Source organism: Pinus tabuliformis, chromosome 9 (genome assembly GCF_031772625.1).
Source record: "Pinus tabuliformis cultivar Carrire ecotype Pingquan chromosome 9, CPIR1, whole genome shotgun sequence".
Classification (NCBI taxonomy): Eukaryota; Viridiplantae; Streptophyta; class Pinopsida; order Pinales; family Pinaceae; genus Pinus; species Pinus tabuliformis.
This window is the reverse complement of record NC_142307.1, coordinates 1,640,354,588-1,640,378,384: the sequence shown is the minus strand read 5'-3', so window position 1 is coordinate 1,640,378,384 and position 23,797 is coordinate 1,640,354,588. Positions and strand designations below refer to the sequence as shown.

At 39.9% G+C, this 23,797-nt stretch overlaps 1 protein-coding gene across 1 annotated transcript in view; it reads left to right on the top strand.

The window, feature by feature from the left end:
* Positions 1 to 9,184: 9,184 nt before the first annotated feature.
* Positions 9,185 to 23,797, top strand: part of LOC149155125 (damage-control phosphatase At2g17340-like) — a 313,880-nt gene continuing 299,267 nt past the window's right edge. The window contains exon 1 of the mRNA XM_089445031.1: positions 9,185 to 9,570. Coding sequence (XP_089301157.1) covers positions 9,401 to 9,570 — 170 coding nt within the window. The 5' untranslated portion in view covers positions 9,185 to 9,400. The remainder of the gene's footprint in view (positions 9,571 to 23,797) is intronic.

Genomic DNA, 23,797 nt, shown 5'->3' with positions numbered 1-23,797 from the left:
TGTGAGAAACCTACTGTGAACAAAAGGACCATAGTGAACACTCGATGTTTTCATCCGCACCCACTTGGGATTCTTTCAGAGACGCCATCAAGGGACAATATTACCCTGTCGAGAGCTATAAATATAAATACATAAAGTGGACCACGCTACAATAGGGAAGGGACCGAGACGTGTCATAGTTCACAAATATTTTCCATACCCTTCGCATGAAGCTGGGTATCAAGGATACTGAGGGGCATTTGGTACTCAAGTACAACTTTCTACACAAGTACATCCAGGACGAGATGGAGTTCCTGGATATTTCATCACTCAGCACGATGTACTGATACGCTGTCAAGATTGAGCAGAAGTTTAAACAGAAGAAGCGGGACTTTGGATCTGCGAATCCAAAGCAAGGAAAAGGCACCCCAAACCACAAAGCAAATGACAGAGCCAAGGTGGGGCTACCTAGGACATCCCACCAAAGCCGCAAACAAAGAACAACACCATGAAGACAAAGAAGGACATGGGAAAATGGTGTGAGTTCCATAAGAGCTCCACTCACAACACAAGTGAGTGTCGAGCCAAGCAATCACTGGTGCTTGAGTATAAGGGCTCCAAATCATATGAATTTTCTGACTCTCAATCAAAACGAGATAAGGGGAATGACAAAGGGAAGCAAATCGTTGATGCAGAGCCCAGTGCCACTATGGCCACCACCAAGATTCAGAAGATTGAGCTTGAAGATCTAGAGGAGGGGGAATGCCTCTTCCACTCACAGAAGTGGGTGAAGGGTTCTCTGCTGCAGTTCATTGTCGACAACGGGAGCCAAAAGAACCTCATTTTAGCAGAGGTCATGAAGCGACTGGGCCTGAAGACTACAACACATCCACAACCATACACCATCGAGTGGCTTCACCAAGGACGCGATCTACGCGTCAGCCAACAATGTCACCTTCCCTATAGCTTCAAGCCCTTCACAGATGAGGTATTGTGTGATGTTGCTCCTCTTGAAGTTTGTGATGTATTGTTAGGACAACCATACTTGTGGAAGTGAAATGTTGTATATGAGTCTAGACCTCACTCTGTGATTATTACTTTGGCCAATAAGTTTTACAGGATACCAAAGGTAGCCCCGCCTACCGCCATCTCTTTGATCACTGCAAAGCAATGCAATAAGATCATTTCTCAGACCAAGAAATTTGTTTTCCTTATGATTCGCCCTTAGGGAAAGAAGAAGGTTGTGGCCATGACTTCTAGACAGGGCTCTTTTGCATGACAGTAACAAATGGATAAAGTCGTGGAGGAGTACAGGGATACCATATTCGACATGTCCTTCAAACGCTGCGACAACACAAGTTCTATGCTAACTTGGAGAATTGCACTTTTGGCCTAACCCAGGTTCAATATCTGGGGTGCATCATTGATGAGCAGGGTGTACATGTGGACCTAGCCAAGATACAAGTCATTCGAGTTTGGCAAGCCCCAACCACTCTAACAGAGCTCCAAAACTTTTTGGGTCTTGCAAATTTGTACCGTAGGTTCGTGTTGGGGTTCTCTCATATCACTTGGCCTAAGTCAAGTCACCAAGGGCAAAGCGAAAGCATAGTTTTTTTAGTGTGAAACCCAACATAAGATGTTTTCTGAGTCGAAGCACCGCCTCTGCTCTGCACTAGTGCTCACATTACCATACTTGGAACAACCATTTGAGATTGAGATAAACGCCTTCGACTATGTTATTGGTGCAGTTCTTACTCAGCATGGGCATCCAGTGGCTTATCATAGTGAGACACTTTCATAGATAGTCCGAAAGTATCCCACTTACGACAAAGAAATGTATTCCACTGTGCAGGCATGTCGTCAATAGAAACATTACATTATGGGGAAGGAAACGGTCATCCACACAGACTACCGACCCCTGCAGTTCATACAGACACAAGGGAATTTGCAGAACGATCGCCATCAGAATTGGTCCACCTACCTGCAACAATTCCATTTGAAAATTAAGTATAAGAAGGGAAGAACCAGTAATGTGATTTATTATCTTAATCGACCACTAGTCATGGCCCTGATCATTGTGCTCCACTCATGTGGGCACAAGACTTCAGGGTGACTGCATCTTTACAAGAAAGATCTAGAATTCAGGATCACATACCAGACACTCCTGGAAGGGAAGCAAGTTCCAAATTTTCACCTTCAGGATGCACTGTGATGTCACTTGGGACACATTTGTGTTCCTTCAAGCGAGTGTGCCAAGATGATTTGGGAGGCTCACTACAGTCATGTCACTGGAAATTTCAGAGTAGAGAAAACAATGGCGGTATTGCAGAATTATTTTTATTGGTTGAAACTTCATGAGGATGTTGGGAATTACATTAGATCTTGCACCTCCTGTGCCATTACCAAACCAACCATCAAGAAGCAAGTCCTGTATACTCCTCTACCTACTCCTATTCATCCTTGGGAATTTGCCTCCATGGATTACATAGTAGGTCTTCCTTCTACTAAGCACGACAACGATTGCATTTTCGTGGTCATCAACAGTTTCTCCAAGATGGCCATCATGGCAGCCTGCAAGAAGAGTATCACAACAAAGGACACTACTAAGCTCTTCTTTGAGTGAGTGTGGGTACACTTTGGGATCCCATAGTCTATTGTCTCAAATCAGGACAAAAGATTCCTGAGCACATTTTGGTCCAGTCTTTGGTTGATGTTGGATACAAAACTTACTAAGTCCACGACTTTCCATTCCCAAACTGATGGCAAAACAGAGGTTGTCGACAAGATGATCGCACACATTCTGCACATGTATAACTCGAATCATCTACACACGTGGGATGAAAGTTTCCCTTATGTCCAACACAACTACAAAATAGCTCTCCACATCTTAACAAGCCACAACCCCTTTCAGGTAGGGCTGGGATTTCAACCATCATGTCCCATTGATGTGGTCATACCATTTGTAGCCACTCAAGCAGATTCAGTCTAGTCCAAAGCCGAAAGGGCTAACAACTTCATTGAGTGCATTCAACACATCCGCCAGCAGGTCCATGATATATTGGACAGATCTAATGCTAAGTAAAAGCAATGCCATGATCAACATCGAGTTTCGTACAAGTTCTAGGTGGGCGACAAAGTTTGGCTACATTTGCAGAAGGAGCACCTCGCTAGACCCCACTGCAAGCTTCGCTTGCTCTGATATGGACCATACACCATCACCAAGGTTGTCGGTGACAATGCCTTCGAGCTCAACATCCCACCGTTCCTTGGTCTGCACCCAATGTTCAATGTAGATTGTGTTCGACCATACTTTCCACCATTGTTGGACACATCTGACATTGAAAAACAACTGACACCAACAGAGATCAACCCTAACTGCATGGAACATGCCACAACTAATCAAATCATGGACACACATATCAAGAATTCTCGCCAATAAAGGATACAACTATATTGAGTTGTCAAAGCAGGCCAACCCCTTCACCAAGGACCAGGTTCAATATAAATTTCCTCACCTCATGGAGGCTCTGCACGCAATGGGGACCATTGCTTCTTAAGGAGAGAGGAATGATCGAGGTGTATATTGGTGTTCACCCACCGATTCCACCTAGACCCTCTAGTTAGTTTCATCCATTTCCTTGTTTATTTCAGTATTTAATATTTTTAGCAGTATTTTCGAGTCCTGGACTTCTGGAGAAGTTTTGACCCCCTAAACGGTGTTTCTTTGAGGTTCGTTGTAGGCTCATAGCCATAAGTAAGGGCCTGCGACAAAATCTGTAGTACTCAGAGAAACTTTTCCAACAAGGTATCATACACACCAAATATAGATAATATGACCAAGTTATGACCCCGAGAAGTTGGCTAGCCAACTAACCTCAATGGGGCCCACAAAATCTTGGCGTTACATCTCTTGGGGTTGGGGTTTTCTCATGTTTATCAATAATAAATAGGCCCTTGAGCCTCATTGTAACCTAGTTCAGTGGGCATGGAACCACAACATCTCTTCTGAAAGATAAGCTACCATCGCCCGAGCTATCTTATTTCCATTCTATTTGTAAGCATAATTCAATATTTTTCTATTAATGAAATGAAGTGTTTTTTTGCTACATCTATGTATTTATGATTATATCTGTAATTTGTTGTGTTCCTGTTTAAGTTTGGATCAAAATCAAGGAGGATTTGTTCCAGGCAGGCAAATTTTTGATAATGTGATCACGATTTAGAAAGCAATAGACTCTAGCTAGTGGAGATGAGATCAAGGCATGATCATAAAGCTTGACACGGAAACATGTTTGACAAGGTTAGGCATACATTTCTCTTCTAGTTTACGAAGAAAATGGGATTGCATGAAAGGTTCATACAATGGATAACTCTATGTATTAGCTCGTCGTGGATTGCCCCTTTGATCAATGGAAGAGGTACTCAATTCTTTAAAGCATCCAGGGTTGCCCCCTATCTCCATTCTTATATATTTTATTGGCAGATTCTCTGAGCAGGAGATTGGAGTTTGAAAGAAGTTTGGGTCACCTTCCAGGAATCCTTTTTTCTGAGGGTGTCAAAAGCATCAGTCATGGGCAGTTTATGAATGATATGATCCTTCTGGGTGGTGCCTTGGTGACAATAGCTAAAATATATAAGAAAGTTTTGGACAATTTTATTTCGATCTAAGGGGGGTCAATCAATGAGGTCAAATCTCAAATTTATACATGGAACATCAACTTTGCTCGTATAAAGAAAATTGAGGATGCTCTTGCCTTTAATCAATAAGGGAATGGCCAAATTTCAAATATCTGCGAATGCCTATTTGCTTGAAGAAGCCTTCTGTGAAGTCTTGGTAGGGGGTTTTAGATAAGATCAAGATCAATATGGAGAATTGGGGTGCTATATAGCTCAACCTTGCTGGCAAAACTGTCCTAACCAAAGCGGTATTGTCTCCCATCCCTTTGTTCCAATTTTTTGCTCTTTTGGCTCCGAAAAGAATTTTAAACAAGTTGGGAACTCATATGAGAAAGTTCCTTTGGGAAGGAGGGGAATCTTTGTCCAAAAAGTTCCACCTTGTAAAATGGGCCACGATCAGAGCTCTGAAGCTCCATAGTGGTCATGGTATCATAGATCCTGAGCTAATGAACATGGCTCTCGGAGAAAAATTACAATGGAAAATGAAGACATAGACAAATGCTTGGTGGGTTCAAATATTGATGGAAAAATACCTCCAAGAAGCTAATGTCGACCATCACTCTCGTCAATGCTCTCCCATGTGGAAGCTTATCTCAATTGCCTCTTTTTATTATTATTATCAATTCTCACTTATGTTGGATTCCCGAGAATGGTGAAAGCATCAAATTGTGGGAAGATTCAATCTTTCACCTCCCTCCATTGGATCAAGAAGCGAATCTTCATCCTTCAAAAGATTATCTAAGCGCTCAGGGCATTAAGACTCTAGTGCACATCTCTACATGGTATGCAGATGGTCTATGGAAGCGCTGGAATTTGGGAATCCTCCCTAACCATCTAAAACATCTGGGTGAAGGTTTATTAAGAAATATAGTTGGGGAGGCTCCTACTAATCAAAATCAATATTATAAGTTGGGTTGGAACGACTCTTCTTACTCGGTCAATCAGGGCTAGTCAAATCTGTTATTTCGCTTTGAGGTACCCCCCAAATATTCCATTTGGAACAAAGTCTGGACATCAAATGCTCTCCCCAAAGTTAATATGTTATGTTGGATGCTTCTCCACAAAAATATTTTGACTTTAGAAAATCTTAAGAAGAAGGGAATTTCTGGACCGTCGAGATGTCATTTGTGCGAAAAACAAGAAGAATCTATCCAACAACTTTTTGTTGGAATGTTCTTATATTAAGAAAATTTGGTCAATTGCCCTTGGTCCTCTTTTCCCAGACTTTGTTGGCCCAACAACTTCCAGTGCTGGTTTTCTTCATGGCATAAGCACTGTTCAGGCCCTCTTCAATCTGAATCCCATTTCAAATACCTCTGGATTTCCCTTCGCAGATTTAGATCTCTCGAAACTCATCATTTTCAACTCGCTTTACTTTTCAGCCAAGTCTTCTGCCCTTAAGGCTCTATCCTTTTGTTGCGAGTTGAACCCTTTCCAGTCGGACTTGGGTTTTAAAAGTTTGGAAGGTCAGTGGGTGGGTTCTCTCTCTCTCTCTCTAGCCCCCTTTTGTCATTTCCTTAAAGGCCCCTCATTCAAGATGGAAACTTCATATGTCTCCTTATGCACTGAAATAATGGAAATCCCATTAACAAAAATGGATTCTTCACTTTGATGGGGCTTCTTAGAAAAACCCAGGGGTGGCAATATGGGGAGTGATTTTATGTAATCCTGTTGGAATAACTGAATTAAGATATGCATGGGGATTGGGTAGGAAGACTAACAATCAAGCCCTCTATGGACTTTATCAAGGCCTCAATATTGCAAAAGATAAAGGTATTAATGACTTCATCATTTTGGGTGTCTCATTGATCACAATCTTGTATCTTACTTAATCTGACATCCCAAAGGACAATTCCCTCTCATAGATTCTATTTCATATCAAAAGCTACAAATTTCTAGAATTTTATCATATCCTTAGAGGTAACAACGTGGAAGCAGATTTGGAAGCAAACAAAACTTGTGCATTCAGAGAATCCATGTTTGAAATCAATGGTAATATCAGTCTCATTCTCATTCCCTAAGGTCCAATGAATTCAGTTTCCAACATCTTGTTCAACTCTCTCTTTATTTTAAAATTTAAGTTTGAAATAAAGGTATTTCTCCCTTTCTTCTCTCTATGCTTCCGAGATTTATGTCCCCCCTTCTTCCTCCTATCTCCTAACTCCTTCCTCATCATCTCATTTCCCTGCCTCGCCCCTATCCCCCTTATTCCCTCCCTTCTCTTCCCTTTCTCCCACTATGTTTCCTCCCTTTCCATTTCGAATCCCCTCAAGCGCCTTTTCCATCATGTCGCCATTATTGTGTTAGTTAAGATGTCCTTTCCCTGCTAAATTCTTAACCTGGCTTCATGTGATATCCGTCGCTATGCAGAGGTTGATCTCCCCTATTTGCTTTCTTACACTTTCAAATTTCTATGGTTACATTATTGGAATCACCCTATGGCCAGATTTCTGAAGAATTTTGTTGATGGGCATCTGAGCGAAATTAATGAAGTAATGATGTCAATCGTGTGGCAAGACAAGTGATTGAAGATAAAATGGCTCTCAATTTGGCTCAGCCTCCACCCAGAATTCAATAGCTCTGTATTCATGCTCGTGGCTGAGGAATTAAACAAAGGTTTGGTCTTTGTATCTAGTTCTGCTCTGTGAAGAGCCTCCATACATGACCCTAATGCTTTATCTTGTAGTAGGGAAGTCTGAGGATCGTCACTTTTGTTTGTGGGTCATTTGGCGCAAAAAGCTCTCTGGATCGTAGTGTTCTTCTATTGATCCTAGCTTTATTGCTCCATGGAGAAACAACCCTACACATGTTAATCAGTTCAAAAGTAACTTTGTGCCCCCTTTGTTTGGTTTGGCAATTTCCTAGTTTCAGTATAGGAAAGAAAGTCCCTATAGACTCGGCTCCATTTGTTCAGTCACAAATGATTGGGTTGGGTTTTTGGGAAATTGTTGGTTTGCAAGCTCAAGTTGTTACAACCATGCCCTTAGAAGCCCGAATTTCAATCCATTCACTCACAACACAATATCTCTCTTCTTTGTCAACTTGAGTTGGCCGAGCCCATTTTGGCACAACAACCACTCTATTTAAATGGATTCTAGCACCAATTCTAATGCCTTCTCTGATGCCCATCCATGTTCTAATTGCATTTATGAAATAGAAGCTTTGCAGAGGGAAAACTATGATCTTTAGGTGAAGTTTTCGAAGATCTTCCATGCTCAGATTGAACAAGAAGAACACATTTTGACTCTCAAGCAACAAATTTCCAGGCCTGAAGACGAGGTTGATGCTCTTAGAGGGATCATTACAAATCTCAAGCTCAATAGACCTTCACCAGTTCTTCAGGTCCAACATTCAGAGCTTCCAGCTAATCCAAATAGAGACCTTAATAAGCCAACTTCAAAATTAGAATGATCTTCATGGGGTCTTTTGTTGGGTTACAATTTTTGTGGGTTCTTTAGTCTATAATTTCAGTAGGCAGTGCTTTTATGTGGATCTCTTTGTAAATTTTGGGTTGTCGCTTTCAGTAACAAACACTGTAATGAACTCTCTATTAATTGGTTAGTGCCTTGTTAATATGTCAATAGGTCGTCATGCAATCTTATGTGGGTTGGCAGCCCGCTGGTTTTGAGACAATTATGAAACTAAGATGTTGTACTCCCGATGTATTTGTTGCGACGAGGCACATAATTACTTCTAATAATACTCATTTTTGTTTAAAAAAATTTATAATAATTTAATTTAACAATAATATTATAAGTTATTTAAATTCAAGTTTGTAATAAGGAGGGAAAAAGATTGTGAAGAAAAATATAAATTAGTGTTTAAGAAAGAGAGAGGTTATCATGGGGATAATTTTGATAATAAATCAACGTGAAGGATAAAGGAATATATTACAATAAATTAATGTTAATGGATATTGACACTATGTAGTTGGATTAGAAATTTCTCTAAAGAAGAGAAAGGGAAGATATTTTGAGGAAGGAGGAGATGTGAAGCATATTGATATTGTGAGATACATATTAAGTAAGAAAGATGACAAATTTAATTAGAATTGAGGTTAGGTTAGAGGGTTTAGGTTCAAATGGAGTAAGATTCAAAATCAGCTTAACCTGTAATCATGTAAAATGATTGGGCTTAAGTTGTAATCCAATCGTGTAAAATGATTGAGATGTATCCATATTTCAAAAACTTTTGTAATAAATGAAGATAATAAAAAATGAGATCAAAACTTTAGATTTATAAAAAATTATTTATAATAAAATTTATTAATAAAATATTAATTAAAATGGCCCATCATTATACTATTGCATATTAAGAAATGTTAATAAACAAGTACTTCATCATACTACTTCCATGTTAATAAACAAATACATCATTATAATAATTCCATATTAAGAAATGTACATTATTATACTAAATCCATATTAACATCATGTTAATAACCTTTAAAAACCTTTTTCCGTAAACACCCCTTTTTTTTAAGTGAAGCAAGAGTTAAAAGCAATATCCCACATGGCATTACAAGTCATTTCGTTTGTTGGCAACACTCGTCCTTCACACTGAAGTTTTTCAAGAAGGCCAGACTTTTAACGCTGAAAAACAGCGTGCCGCAAATTCTCACTTGAACCCCACATACATATATACTCTCCATGCCCGATAGAGGACAACAGGCGTGGAGGGAGGGCATACATAGATAGACGCTTGCTCTTTTTCGTTTAAAGTCTTGGGTTTGATCGATCATTCAATGGAGAGCTCATCTGCAATGGTGCCATTTCCTTTACTTACAACACCCATTGAATCAACGTACAGACCCTGTACAATTCCTTACCGCTTTGCCTCGGATTCTCCCCGCAAGGCCACTCCAGCTGAGCTCGCTTGGATCGACGTCTTCAGGAAGTCCATCCCCTCTTTCAGGCAAGTGCAAATCATAGATATTCTCAGTTACAAATTTTGAACATATGCAAGGCAGGCTATGACATTCTGTTTAGCACTTGATATTTCATTCTAGTTTTACACTAGATACACAATATTAAATTTATATAAAATGTTTCCGTGTTTCCTGTGCTATGACCTATTCATTGAAATGTGGTGAACCTAAATCTATGGGAAATGACCATTTATAATGTAAGAATTGAGTTAAAATCGTGTTCTGCTTATCATTGGTCCCTACCCTCGAGATTCGGGAAACTTCTAACATGTATTCAGTAATTTAGGTGTTTAAATAAACGTAACCCTTCACTGATTAGATTCTAATCTGAGGTTCCTCTATTTGTGAACAAACCGAGCTAATTGCCCAGGGAGATATGTGTAGTATGATCAGGGTCATATAGAAGGCGTTTTGCATATTCTCTCAGCCCCCCTTTTCCCAAAGTTTGGTCAACCCAAGGGAGAGAAGAGTATTCCAGTTTACTGTTCTTTGTCTTTGTTAGCTTGGGGTCTTGATTGACTGTAGTATGAACTGCCAGACGCAACTTAAGCGAACATTTTCTTACCAAGATCCCGGATAAGCTAGAGATAACAGCGTCATATCTTTTACTGGTAGTGCATTACCCCTAGCAGTAGCCAACAAAATTCAATTAGTGACAACGAATCAAGGTAGGAAGAATACACTGTAACAGTAGGCAGAATACTTTGTAGACGAAGTTATGTTAGATCCAATGCAAATGATTACAAAGACTAGAGAGCAGGAAAGCTGATCCTAGAGGACAGTGTAAAGGGGATCATGTACCATCGATGGTCAGCCAGTAGATCCCAGACAATGCCAGAGTTAGAGCGTGTTTCTGGAGAAGATCCCTCCTGCAGCTAAACTCTGATGTAATTTGGGAACTGAAACAATACGGCGAGCAAAGGTACAGACTATTCATATCATGTATGAGATGGAATAATTCAGTTCAAAGACTCTGCCCACAAGTGGACAGCTCCAGTATCGAATCAGTCGAATGTAAGAAATGAATGGATGTGAGTTTGGAAAAATATGTGAATTGAGAAGGCATATGTTTCTTTCTCAGTGGATGTCTGCAAAAATAAGTTGACATAGATGAAAGGCGACAAATTGATCTGCTTCTATGTTGCAGGAAACGTGGGGTAGGAGGGCTTTTCCGTACGGAAACGAGTATGAAACGCTGAAACGCGTTTGGTACAGCCCTGAAACGCGTTTTAGGCCGTACTGCCACGTTTCACGAAACTGAAACGTGGTCAGTACGGCCTGAAACACGTTTCAGGGCTGTACGACCCATGTTTAAGCATTTACTTGTGTTTTTTTTTTAATTTTATTTATTTATTTATTTGTTTTCTAATCTATTCTTACGTTAGCCTAGTGACTTCTAGTTGCTTCCAGATGCCTGTCTAAAGTTATAAAAGTGAACTTTTGCCCTAGTGTTGATATGCAGTTCATGGTAATGTTAAATTCTTAAAGTAAAAGGATGGATGAAAATGAAATGATTCAGGATGTTTGAGAGTGGTTTCGCCCTCATTAAATTTCATATAGAGAAAGTAGAATTTTAGATCTCACTCAAAATCCAGCAGACTTATCTGTTTTTCAGGATTTCAGGATTGGGGGGATTGCAATGTTTCCAAGATGTTTTCATTTTCATCCATCCTTTTACTTAAATTTTTAACATTACCATGAAATGATTCAGGATGTTTGAGAGTGGTTTCGCCCTCATTAAATTTCATATAGAGAAAGTAGAATTTTAGATCTCACTCAAAATCCAGCAGACTTATTTGTTTTTCAGGATTTCAGGATTGGGGGGATTGCAATGTTTCCATTGGATTTTATCATGTACTAGGGGTATGGAACTTGTATTTAATCGAGAGAACAAAGCCCTCTATGCAGAGGAGACTCCCAATAATCAAGAGAATGTAGGGTACTAGGGTATGAAACTTGTATTTAATCAAGAGCACTAAGGTCATTCGACTATGTAGGAGGAGACTCCCAATCAAGCACGAGACAAAAAATTAGAAATTTCTCGTGGTTGATTTTAGATATTTCTATTTTCATTATGTGATTATTCATGAGTAAATGTGATGTAAATTTAGATACTTATAGTTTATGCATTGACATTTGACAATTTTATCATAATGTAATAAATTAGAATGTACCATATATGCTTTATGATTGCACATATTTCTTAAATGTCCTAATATATATATATATATATATATTCGCGTTTCCCCGTTTCCAAAATTTGGGGAGGTCGCGTTTCGTATCGCTTCCCGTTTCGGAAACTCGTACCCGTTTCCCCGTTTCGTGCAACCTTGATCTGCTTCCAGGCATGCTACTTGTAGCAAGCACATGGCAGAGTTCCCATTCACTAGCCTTAAATGTTGAAAATGCTTCTCCAAATATTCTTACATCTCTCCTCATAGACAAGAAGATTGATGTCAGATCTCATCCAATAGGGGACTTACTGATATTTATGAATCAACAATTGTGACAACTGTTTCTATCTCCTCAGCCTATACTGGAGGTCCCTGTGACCCTAAAGACCATGCATCTTCATCAATATTCACATCCCGGTTCACCACTATCTTCCTCTAAGATGGAAAACAGATCTTGTATACCCCAGAGGATTAGAGGACTCACTGTAGCAAATTAGAATACCCTTCAAATTGGAGGGTTCAAGGTTCATCTTCTTATGCTTTAGGACGTGAATGTAAACTAGACTTTGAAACACCTTGAAATGAAAAACATCTGGGTTCTTTCTTGTGGAAGTTTTCTCTAGAGTTGTGTCCTTCAACTCCTCTTCAGTATGTAGACTGCTCTACACTATGCCTCTATGCAAAGAAACACAGGCAAATCTAAGTCGTGAACAATAGACTGAACAATCTCTACTATGGACTCGTTCTTTCTTTTCACAACCTCATTTTGTTGCAGGTTGTAAAGCCTTGTAAACTCCCTCTTGATTCCTACTTTGCAAAAGGAATCAAAATCATTGGATATACACTTCCCTCCATTATCTAATCTCAGTATGTTGATCCTCCTACCCATCTAGTTCTTCGTTAGAGCTTTGTACTCTCGAAACTTAGTAAATACCTCATCTTCATTAAATATATCTTGGTCTTTCTGGAAGAGTCATCACTGAAAGTAACATGATAAAGATTAACCATCAATGAAGTTGATGACATGGGTCTGCAGACATCTGAATGAATTAGATCAATGAACCCTCTTGATCTATGACCATTGCTTGGGAAAGAAGCCTTGTCATGCTTGCCAAGTGCACATTTCTTGCACATTCATCTCCTCTCCACCTTGAACTCTAGAAATCCAACCTCCATATCTTTTAGAAGAGGTAAAGATCCATAGTTCATGTGATTGAATCTTCTGAGCCAAAGCTCACATAGATACCATTGCTAGTCAACAAGGCTCTTTACTTCATAGCCAACACTTGACAAGAACACAACTATGACTTCTGATGATCACTCCCTAATCATCAAACTCAGTCCTACACTTCAAATCTGTTAGACAAGAAATTGAAAATAGAGTTTTAGTCATACCAGGGTCATACACTATCTTATGGAGTTCTAGAATTTCTCTTGCTAGCATCATAATGAGATAGAACCCAACCTAGTCAATGGGTACTTACCATCATCACCAAGCTCCATGTGCATGCTGGCATGTTGTTCCTCTAACATGAAGAATGTGATCTCTTTATTTTCATATGTCCACAGGCTCCATTGTTAATGTATCGCTCGTCACCTAAAATGGTGTTGGTGGAAGGGCTTGGCACCATGACAAAGGTAGTGTCAAGGTTGGTAGTCAACTCATCCGCACCTAAAGCTCTTGCATTTCTTGCTAATTGTTTTTATGGCCATTGCTTGTTACCTCCCCTTATTCTTTTCAAGACATTGAGAAGAATAATGGCCATGCTTTTTGCACTTTGAAGCACATGTTATGGTTGGAATCCAAGATGTTTTGTTTTGCTTTGACCAATTTCCTAGAGTGTTTAGCTAAATCCTTGGGATTTGTGGAAAGTACCAAATCCTTTTGTTGATTTTTGTAGCTTTGGAAGGTCTTTTGCATAGGATGGTGTGTTGTATGCAGGAGAAGAAGTCCTCTTTATGTTGGAAAATCTGAAGACTTGTAGATTAGAACTTATTTTCCTTATCATGATAATTACTTGTGATGTTTGTTGGTTATTTGTTACTTCTTTAGTTCTATTCATCAAGCAATTACCAAAACAATGAAGATCACAAAGAGACAGAGTACACAAGAGATAGGCTCCAAGCCAGCACAAAACACCTCCAAGGGGAAAACCCAAAAAATGCTTCTCTTCTTCTTTAGAATCTGCTTACAAAAGAGATTCCAGGACCCAAAAGCCAAAGCCAACAAACCCTCCAAGCCCCAAGTCAGCCCCCAACAAGATCTTCCTTGAGACAACTTCAGAACTTCGATACTGCTTCCTTGATGTTGCAATCTCAGCCCTTGCAATAGAATTTCGGTCCTGCAATCTCGGCCTCCTACAACTGCTTCAGAATTTTGACTATGCAATTTGTCCTCCTGTAACTACTTTAGAATGTCGGCCCCCTGCAACTGGCAAATTCACAAACCCTAGCGAAACAAGAGAGAAATAGACTTCGCTTTCCTCTTCTTCGTCCTCCCAGCTACTCTTCTTCACCTTTGTTATTGCAGATTGAACTTGCTTGATGTGATATTCCTACTTAGTGTTTCACTAAGTGAATATCGAATCTTGCTCAATTTTGGCGTATTACATTGTTTCACTTAGGAGAAGTGGGCTTAGGGGACCCGCATTCGATTTTTAGCATGAGAAGCACCCTAACATTAGAGTTCGATGGAAAGATTACGACTTTGGTGGAGTGTGGGGGCCACCACAAAGGAATTTCGGCCCACATGGAGAGTACGCTCTCATTGGAGCGAAATTGGTGAGGGAAATTTGATGTGGGCCCACATGGGCAACCTTGGAGGCAAATTGACAAAAGGAAGGAGGGGCTCTCATTTTGCTCATCATCTATCATTTTCAGAATTTGTCTTTTGACAAGAGCACGCTTGAGCAGTGAGCTAAGTCTGCATGTGCTGTTTAGCACACCGGGTGTTTCCGAGCAGAAATCCCAGCCCTTGCTTTGGTGGACTTCGAGTGCCAGCCCAAGGAGGGAGTTCTACTTCATCCCAATTCGTACCAGCAGCAGTGAGTCGAGTTACAATAGCAGGGAGAGTTACAGCAGCACAGGGACTGCGCAGTCATAGCTAGAGGCACTCCGGGAAGTTGTGGAGATAGGGGAGTTTGTGGAGGAAATTCGGAGGGAAGGCTTGGGGAGCCTTCTAATAGGGTTTGCAGACATTTTTGGGGCATTCAACAACAAAATCTTTAGGTGGGTTGATTTACCTAGCAGGAGAGCTAGTCAAGCCCAAGAGGGTCGAAATTCCGGGGTCAAGCTTTGGCCAAACCCTTCGTGGGTTATTCTGGGTTTCTTGAGTAGAGGCCAGGATTAATTTCTCGGAATTTTCTAAGTAGCGGAGAGGGTTCTAACAACAGATCATTTCAGGCAGCAACACCTTTTTGGGCATTTACAGCGCAACACTTGGGCCGAATTAGCAGCAAATTGGAGGAGGGTGTTTCATTGTTCATTTTGGGCTTTTGCTAGCTTGCCTAGAGCAAGCCCAGGTGCACACATTCCAACACCTTGTTGTACACCTCTTTCCATTAATAAAATGAGTACACAGTGCAGTTTGGATGCCAATTTCGTGGTCTGATTGTTTGTTTTGATTTCATGGTTTGTTTGTCTATTTTGCTTTGCATATTTACTGTTAATTTTCTTTAGGGATATTACACTTGGGATGAGTGTCCAAATGAGTCGAACTTCACTCATTTATAAAGCCTTTTAGGCCGACTTGGTCTTGGACTTATCTTATGGTTTTTTCTTGACAAAATAAATATTTTCCTTCATTACAATGAGTCCAAATGGGACTATGACACATGACCAATATTATTCTTTATCCTAGAAAGACCTAGAAGACCTAAAAGCACGAAGAACATGCTTTTGACTCAAACTTGAGTATGAAACCCATACTCCAAAATAAAATATAATTTATTTTTCTTTCCTTTTTTTTTCTTTATAAAGAATATACAATGTCATGATTACATTTACATTATAATGAAGACCGAACCTAGTTACAATTTTCAACACTCCCTCTTAATTAGGGAGGTATTCATGGTACAAGGAATCTCAATCTTGAAGCATTCTCATAAGAAGAGTCAGATTGATAAGCCATATTTTTGTCAAGCATCTTTATCATAACCAACATTGTCCTTGAAGGCCTTAACTGGACAAGCTCATCTTTAATTATGAGCATTATGCTGGGAGGCTTTACGTGAGCTGCCACACTACCTCTCAAGGCACATACCCCATTCAAATGTCTACAAGGTATGTCCTTTTAGGACTATTCTTATCTTGGATTCCCAAACCTGGATCCTCAAAGAATATCGGTCCTCTTCAACTACTCTTATCTTGGATGCCCTACCTCATCCTCAAAGAGCTTCGTCATCAACTTTTTTCCCTGGATTCTCCAATCCATAAGAAGTTCAAATCTAGATGCTTATCCAATCCTCCAAACTCCATTCTTTCTTTATGGCCTTCACTAAGACTTACGATTGTTAGTCCTAGTTCAGTGCCTGACCCATAAAGACAAGAACCATCCGATATCACTCCCTTTCAATCAGGGAAGAGATATCCACCAAACTAAGCTTACATCTCAGGTACTCAAGCTTCTTGTTTGATAACACTTTAGTAGGTATGTTAGCTACTTGTTCATCTGTAGGCAGATAATACAACTCCACGACCCCATCTCTTACCAAGCTTCTAATGTAGTGGTACTTGTTTATATGCTTTGTCTTCGCATGAAACACCGAGTCGTCTGTCAATCTTAGGCAACTCTGATTATCACAATGTATCCATGTAGGGCTACGCAGTCCTTCAAAGTTCAAACAAGTCTAATAACAACTTCCTGAGCCAAACAACTTCGTGATAGACTTCGCTTGCAACAACATATTCAGTTTCAGCACTACCCAAAGCAACTGTATCCTACTTTCTGCTCATCCATGAGACCATGGAAGATTCCAGGCTGAAGCATCCACCTCTCATGCTTCTTTTGTTTGTCTCACTGCCATCCCATTTTGAATTTGTATATACCACTAATTGGATTTCATTATTAGTGTACCAGGGGTAGTGATATAGAGTCCCATGTAAATATCTTAGGATATGCTTGGCTGCAATCCAATGATCATGTTGTGGCTCCATTTGAAACTGACTTAGGACATTCATTGCAAAACAAATGTCCGGTCTAGTGTTTACTACATACATCAAGGACCCAATCAGTTGTCTATAGCAAGTAGGATCCACTGTACTAGATTCCAAACTCCTTAGCTTCTTCAAATTGGTAATCAGAGGAGTCATCAAAGGCTTGCAATCCATCATGCCATACTTTTGAAGCATCTTGATCACATACTTACCTTGACCAAGATATATCTCACTTGGCTTCTGCCACACTTCTAGTCCTAAGTAATAATGCATGATCCCAAGATCCTTCTTATCGAACTCAACTGCCAACTGCTTCTTGCATTCGATGCTCTACACCTGTGACTTGTAGATCATCCACATACAAGAGTATGATAACTGGTTCACCCTGGACCACCCTGATATATATGTTAGGTTTGCAGTACTCGTGGTAAAACCAAGTCTTAGTAGGTATGCACCCATTCTTGCATACCAAGCTCTAGGTGCTTGCTTTAAACCATATAGAGCCTTCTTCAATCTGCAGACTTGTGTCTCCCTCTGATTTATTTCAAAACGTTGAGGCTGCTCAATGTAAATCTCCTCATCGATGGTCCCATTTAGGAAAGCTGTCTTGACTCTTGACATCCATTTGATGGTTGTTCCATCCCTTAGTAGCAACCAACGAAACAAGCGATCTTATAGTTGTGTACCTAGTTGTGGGAGCAAAGTTTCCTCGTATTCAATCCCTTCTTTTTGTGAGAAGCCCCTTGCTACAAACCTTGCTTTGTATTTATCTATGCTCCCATTTGCATCCTGCTTTATTTTGTAAATCCATTTTGAAGTAATTGTAGATTTGTCACTTGGCTTAGGGACAATTTCCCACATATCATTCTTCATTATGGACTGGTATTCTTCCTGCATAACACTTCTCCACTCTTGATGCTTAGCTGCATCCTCATAGGATGAATGTTCTACTTCAATTAGCTTTGTCATGTATGCAACATATCCAGAATACCTCTTCGGTCTCTTACTTCCCTGGATGTCCTTGATGTTGTATGTCCTTCTACCTCTTGAAGAGTAGTTTTCAACCAAACAAGCCTCTTCCTATTTTTTGGAACAATTACTTGTTGTATGCAACTGGGAGTTCGAGTGAGCATAATTTTCCAGGTGGAGCGCGCAAGAGGAGGGTTGAGATTTGCTTGAGGATGACGTCGAGGGGGTTGAGGCCGCACTAGTGAAGCGACCAAGTAGCTCTCGCAGTGCCAAACTCGTTAAAGACAACTAGCAAAGTGTAGGACAAATTTTTGGGGGCCGATTTTCTAGGTTCCATTAGCTGTATTTTTAGAGGGCCATTTTCCCTGTTATATTTGGTAGCTAGGGAGAAATTCCCTAGCTCTCCTTCTCACATTTGACTAAGCAAAGGAAATATTATTGCAAGAAGCCATATATAATAAAGGGAATTTGATTTCTCATCAAGTCAGCTTCTATTGGAGGGAAATATTTAATATGAAATCCAAAATATCCCATGTCGTCTCCCTTATGAAAAGCCTCGTCCCAATCAATTATAAATTGTCATTTGATATGGATCATTTGGTAGAGTCAAGGATCTCGATTTCCTCTTAGGCTAGATGTGTTTACTTCTGTGGTTTGTATACCTTCACTATGGGCTCTGCGGTTCATAGACTTGGTTCTGTTCTTTCATGGCTTGCTCTTAAAAAAAATAGAGGCTCGCTATTCTTCAACTGTTGTTCGTGGTTTGTATGGTCATCACACCATTTTGTATGAGCATCGAATTACATTGTGGGCATTGCGCTGTTTTTTATGGGCACCATATTACATCATGGGCATCACACTATTTATATATGGTTTGTTTTAAATCTGAGACATAGGCATTTGTTCATGGATGGTTCGTATTTTTCTATCTGAGGCTCGATGGATCACATACATTATATTCCGAGGGCTCAATATATTTATACTATGACATTTGGTACCTGTGGCATCGTGACATCCCATATATGTGGCATTGTATGCATATATGTGGCATCGCATATATATGGATTGTATTGATACTTGTGACATCGCACCTGTTTTATGAGGCATCGCACCATGTCTATGGAATTGTATCCATGGCATCGTGACATCTCGTATATGTGGCAGTGTATACATATATGTGGTATTGCTCATATATGGATTGTATCAGTTCCATGAGGCATCACACCAGTTCCATGAGGCATCACACCAGTTATATGAATTGTATCCGTGACATTGTTCTTACATAGCATCACATTTCTATGAGGTTCATTCCTTTTACTCTGTGGCTTGCTCAATTCCTTGTGGTCGCATGATAATGTATGGATAATGACTTGAACATTAGAAAGTGAATCTTTGTCATGACAATAGGATCAAGATGTTACAATGACCCTTTTGATATGACTATAACCATATAAGAGCAGAGTGACCTTGTGTAGCCATGCATTATTATTATGACAGTAACCCTACGCATGACAATGACATCTTGATAACGGTAAAACAAAATACCGTATTCTCTATGATAGTGAACCCTTGATGGCAGTGACTTATATATGGCAGTATCTTTGATATAATTGCAGTGACCTCAATAAATGATGGTAACTTTAATACATGGGAGTGTCCTTGGTATAACAATGTTCTTGTAGTAATAAAGTATATGACAATAACCCTAATGGATGACATGGCAACAACTTTGATTGATCTTGAAAGTCTGGGTCATGGCTGTAACTTTGATAACAGTAAGATGGCAGTAATGATAGTAATGCATAATAGTGGCAAGATGTATGGCAGATCATATGAGGATCATGTATGATCCTTGGTTGGCCTTAGATGGCTTAATATGTTTGACATGTGTCTATGTACTTTGTATCTCAACAGAACAATTGATGAATATCTAATAGAAGAAGAAAAAAATGAATTTCGGTCTTTCCCCCTTTCGAGGCTTTGCTCTGGTCTCCGACCTAATCTTGGTGTCTCTATTGTGCATGCTTTTCTTCTGTTGATCTTTCTGCTATTTTTTGTTCTTTCTACATAATTGCTAATAATGTTAAGATGTTATGGGGTGAATGTGATATGAAAATGATGAAAAGTTCAAAATGTAATTATCTATAACAAAGAACAATGCAGCCCTAAGGAAAACTAACATGGTATCAGAGCTGGGCTAAAGAAAAGTCATTGAAATGGCCCCTGTGAAGGCACTGATGATGGAAGCAAGTGAAGATGGCGTAGACCTAATGGAATGCTAGGGTTTGAAGGAAACCCTAGGGAAGTCCTTTTATATAGAAGCTAGGGTTTGGGAAAACCCTAGGAGTGGCCGTGATATTTGAAAGTGCCTGGTATGAATCAAAATTATTCAGTGATGTAATTTCCTGACAGATTCAAAGAAACCCTAGTATGAAACTTCTTGATATGACATGATCGGTGAGAAGCCCATGACAGATCTAGAGAAACCCTAGGAGAAGGGTATGTAACAAATTCAGTAATCATCGTATACATTGACAATTGTTCGCGACTACCGATGAAAGAAGATAAAGTATACAGGTGGCGCTCAAGAAGATACATTTCTTCTGCTGCTAGCATGTGGTTGATGGACATAGGTGACTCATGGAGGCTGGATCCAAAGGGAGCTAATAGCTTCCTTCAAACCTCATTAAAGATAAGTATTTTCAAAGCTTATGTTATGACACTGCTCTTGTTTAGATATGTCATTCCTCCTGCACAGATATTTGAATACTCCTTTCACTAACATCTTGGATAAGGAACGCTGATCCTTCTTAAAGATCATCATGATGTGGAGCATTGCAGGAAGAGTTAACACTCAAAGGGAGCTAAGAGCCTTTTACTATCTATATTAAAGTTAAGTACTTTCAAGACTCATGTCATTTCTTTGTGTCACTATTCTTGTGAATTTATTCTTTTCGATTATTGGTGATTCTTCATGCATGGGTATTTTTATTTGTTTCACTAACTTCTTGGATTAGGATGTGATCCATCATGAGGATCATCAAAATGCAGAGTAGTGTAGGAAGAGTAAGCTTCTAGAGGGAGTTGGTGTAGGAAACTTCAAAGGGAGCTAGAGCAGGATAATACAAGAGCCACTCTTTCATTTAGAAAAGGAAGACAATCCTGCCTCATCACCAGGTACACTTTCATTATGATTATTTATTTATTGCTCTTACTCTTGTTCTATGGTCATAGGTACATCTGATGAATGTGAGAATCATGCCCCTCTATATCTAAGATTGAGGATGATGTAGAGCCATCCCATGACTTATGAAAAGGACAAGAGCTCAAGACCTTAGAGGAAAGATTATAGTCTCGCTGGTTTACTGAAGGAGCTTCTTACTTAGAGGGAGTAGATTTAGTGTAACAGTCCAATATGATGCTAAGAGCAATATATCCTTTATGAAAGGGCTATTCTTGATACCTGAGATGTAGTAGTGTCTGATGCTTTCGTGTTATGGTTCAAATAATGATATGCTTTCAGAGAAAGAAGACTAAGATGAAATCCCAGCTTTTGTTGTCTGATGCATTTGATGTATGTGGAGTGAGATTCGTTTATGACATACCTGGGAAGGAGGCATATTTGCAGTTTGAGGAGCATGAGTAATAAATTCATGATTGTGGATTAAAGAAAGCTTCATATGAACTCTAGCAAGTCCCTTGGGCTTGGCATGCTTGAAATATTGGACATTTGATGCGACCTCTGATCTCTCTTCATGATTGAAGGTACGTCTTTGATATTTGGTTTTATAAACTAACAAATTGTTTCTGACATGATTAAGTGTATTTCAACATTCAATGTCAGAGGGAGTTAATCCTTGATGATCCACTTCCTAAGAGTAGAAGTGTAACAGAAAAATGACGAGGCTTTCCTTGTCAAGGGAAGCATGCAGTCAGAAACTTGGCATGATGGTTTACACTGAAGCAGTTGAGAGAGTCTCCTCTTTAGATTCATTTTTTGATGGAATCCCATGATGAGCCAACAACTAGATGGATTTTTGCTTTGTAACATGTTGTATGAGCTAGATAGAACCTGGACATGTGTTGAGATACCTAGATGATGTAGTCAATTTATGATTTGAAACCCACTACTGAATACTTGAGACTATATGGATATTTTAATAATATTGAGCACATCTGAGTGTTGTCTTAGGTTTGCTATGATTTCTGGATGAGACAGGTATTGAAATTTGTTGCTTTGAGTGGCATTATGCATTGATGCTAGCATGACTAGCTGCAAGTCAGTATGGTTGAGAAAGCTCTTTTAAGCTGTTTGAGCATATGATGGGCAGAACTATGATTTACTGTGACATATTGTGGGATCCAATGTGCAAAGAATCTTGTGTTCCATTACAGGTCTGAGCACATTGAGATCATATATCACTATATTCGGGATATGATGCAGAGAGGAGCGATGAGACTCCATCACATTTTGATTAATGAACTGGTAGACAATTGGATCCTTGTGTTGCAGCATGTAAAATTATGGTTGACCTGATATTCTATAGGTGTCGTGCACTATGGCCAGGACTGACAATCGAAAGCCTAGTGAAGGCTCTGATGAGAGAGAGGGGTCACGACTGATTGAGAACATTGGGCATGCTCTCCCCCCTTGTTGAGCTCCTAGGGTGAGGAATGGAGTAGTAAGGGCTCTTGGGGTTGGGGGATCTCTGGGCAATAAGATAGGATGTGATCCTTACCCCTGTGGTAAGTTGATCTCCCCTATTGTTGCTTTGACAAAGTATACCCCAATTGGCATCCTACCCACAAGCTAGGCTTATTGGGATTGGTTCTCCCCATCTGGAAAATGGGTTGATATGATTTGAGATAGGGTGTGATCCTTACTCGGCTTGGTGAGGCGATCTTGCTCAAGTCAATGTCCTCGATCACTTGTGACCCCTCTCTCTCATCAATGCCTTCACTAGGCTTACAACTGTTAGGCCTGGCCATAGTGCATGACACCTAGAGATGATAAATCGATCTCACCTATTGCCACTTTGACAAGTATACCCCAATTGGCATCCTACCCACAAGTTGGGCTTATTGGGATTGGTCCTCCCCATCTGGCCAATGGGTTGAGATGATTTGAGATAGGGTGTGATCCTTAGTCGGCTTGTTAAGGCGATCTCGCTCAAGTCTTAGGATGTAGGTGTTCTACCACTTAACTCTTGAGGGTCTAGAAAGAGGATCAACGGACAATAGGACAAAGTGTGATCCTTAAGTTGATCTCGCCTATTGTCATTAGATGAGAGGACAGAGTGTGATCCTTAAGTCGATCTTGCCTATTGTCATTGGTCAATAGGACAGAGTGTGATCCTTAAGTCGATCTCGCCTATTGTCATTAGATGAGAGGACAGAGTGTGATCCTTAAGTCGATCTCGCCTATTGTCATTGGTCAATAGGACAGAGTGTGATCCTTAAGTCGATCTCGCCTATTGTCATTGGTCAATAGGACAGAGTGTGATCCTTGCCTCTCATGGTAAGTCGATATCACCTATTGACATTAGATATAGGGTGGTAGCTGGGTCTCCCCTATGATTCTTCTTCTTCTTCTAGATCGAGATCGTTTAGTTGATAATCAAAGGAAATTGAGATGAGATGGATGTTTTGTTGATATAACTGAGATGGAGGTCATGTGATTTGACCTGGAGATTAGTAGGGTTTGAGGATTGATTTCCCCTACCTTTGATTGTGCACTACTCTTCTTCCATAAGACAAGATGAGATGTAATAATGATGCTTGCCTTCCTATATTAAGTTATGTCATCCAAGATTGGACTTGTGATGCAGATGGAAATTCCTCCCTCGTTGAGAGGGAGTGTTAAATTTGGCATCTAGGGAGAAATTCCGTACCCTCCTTCCCACATTTGATTAAGCAA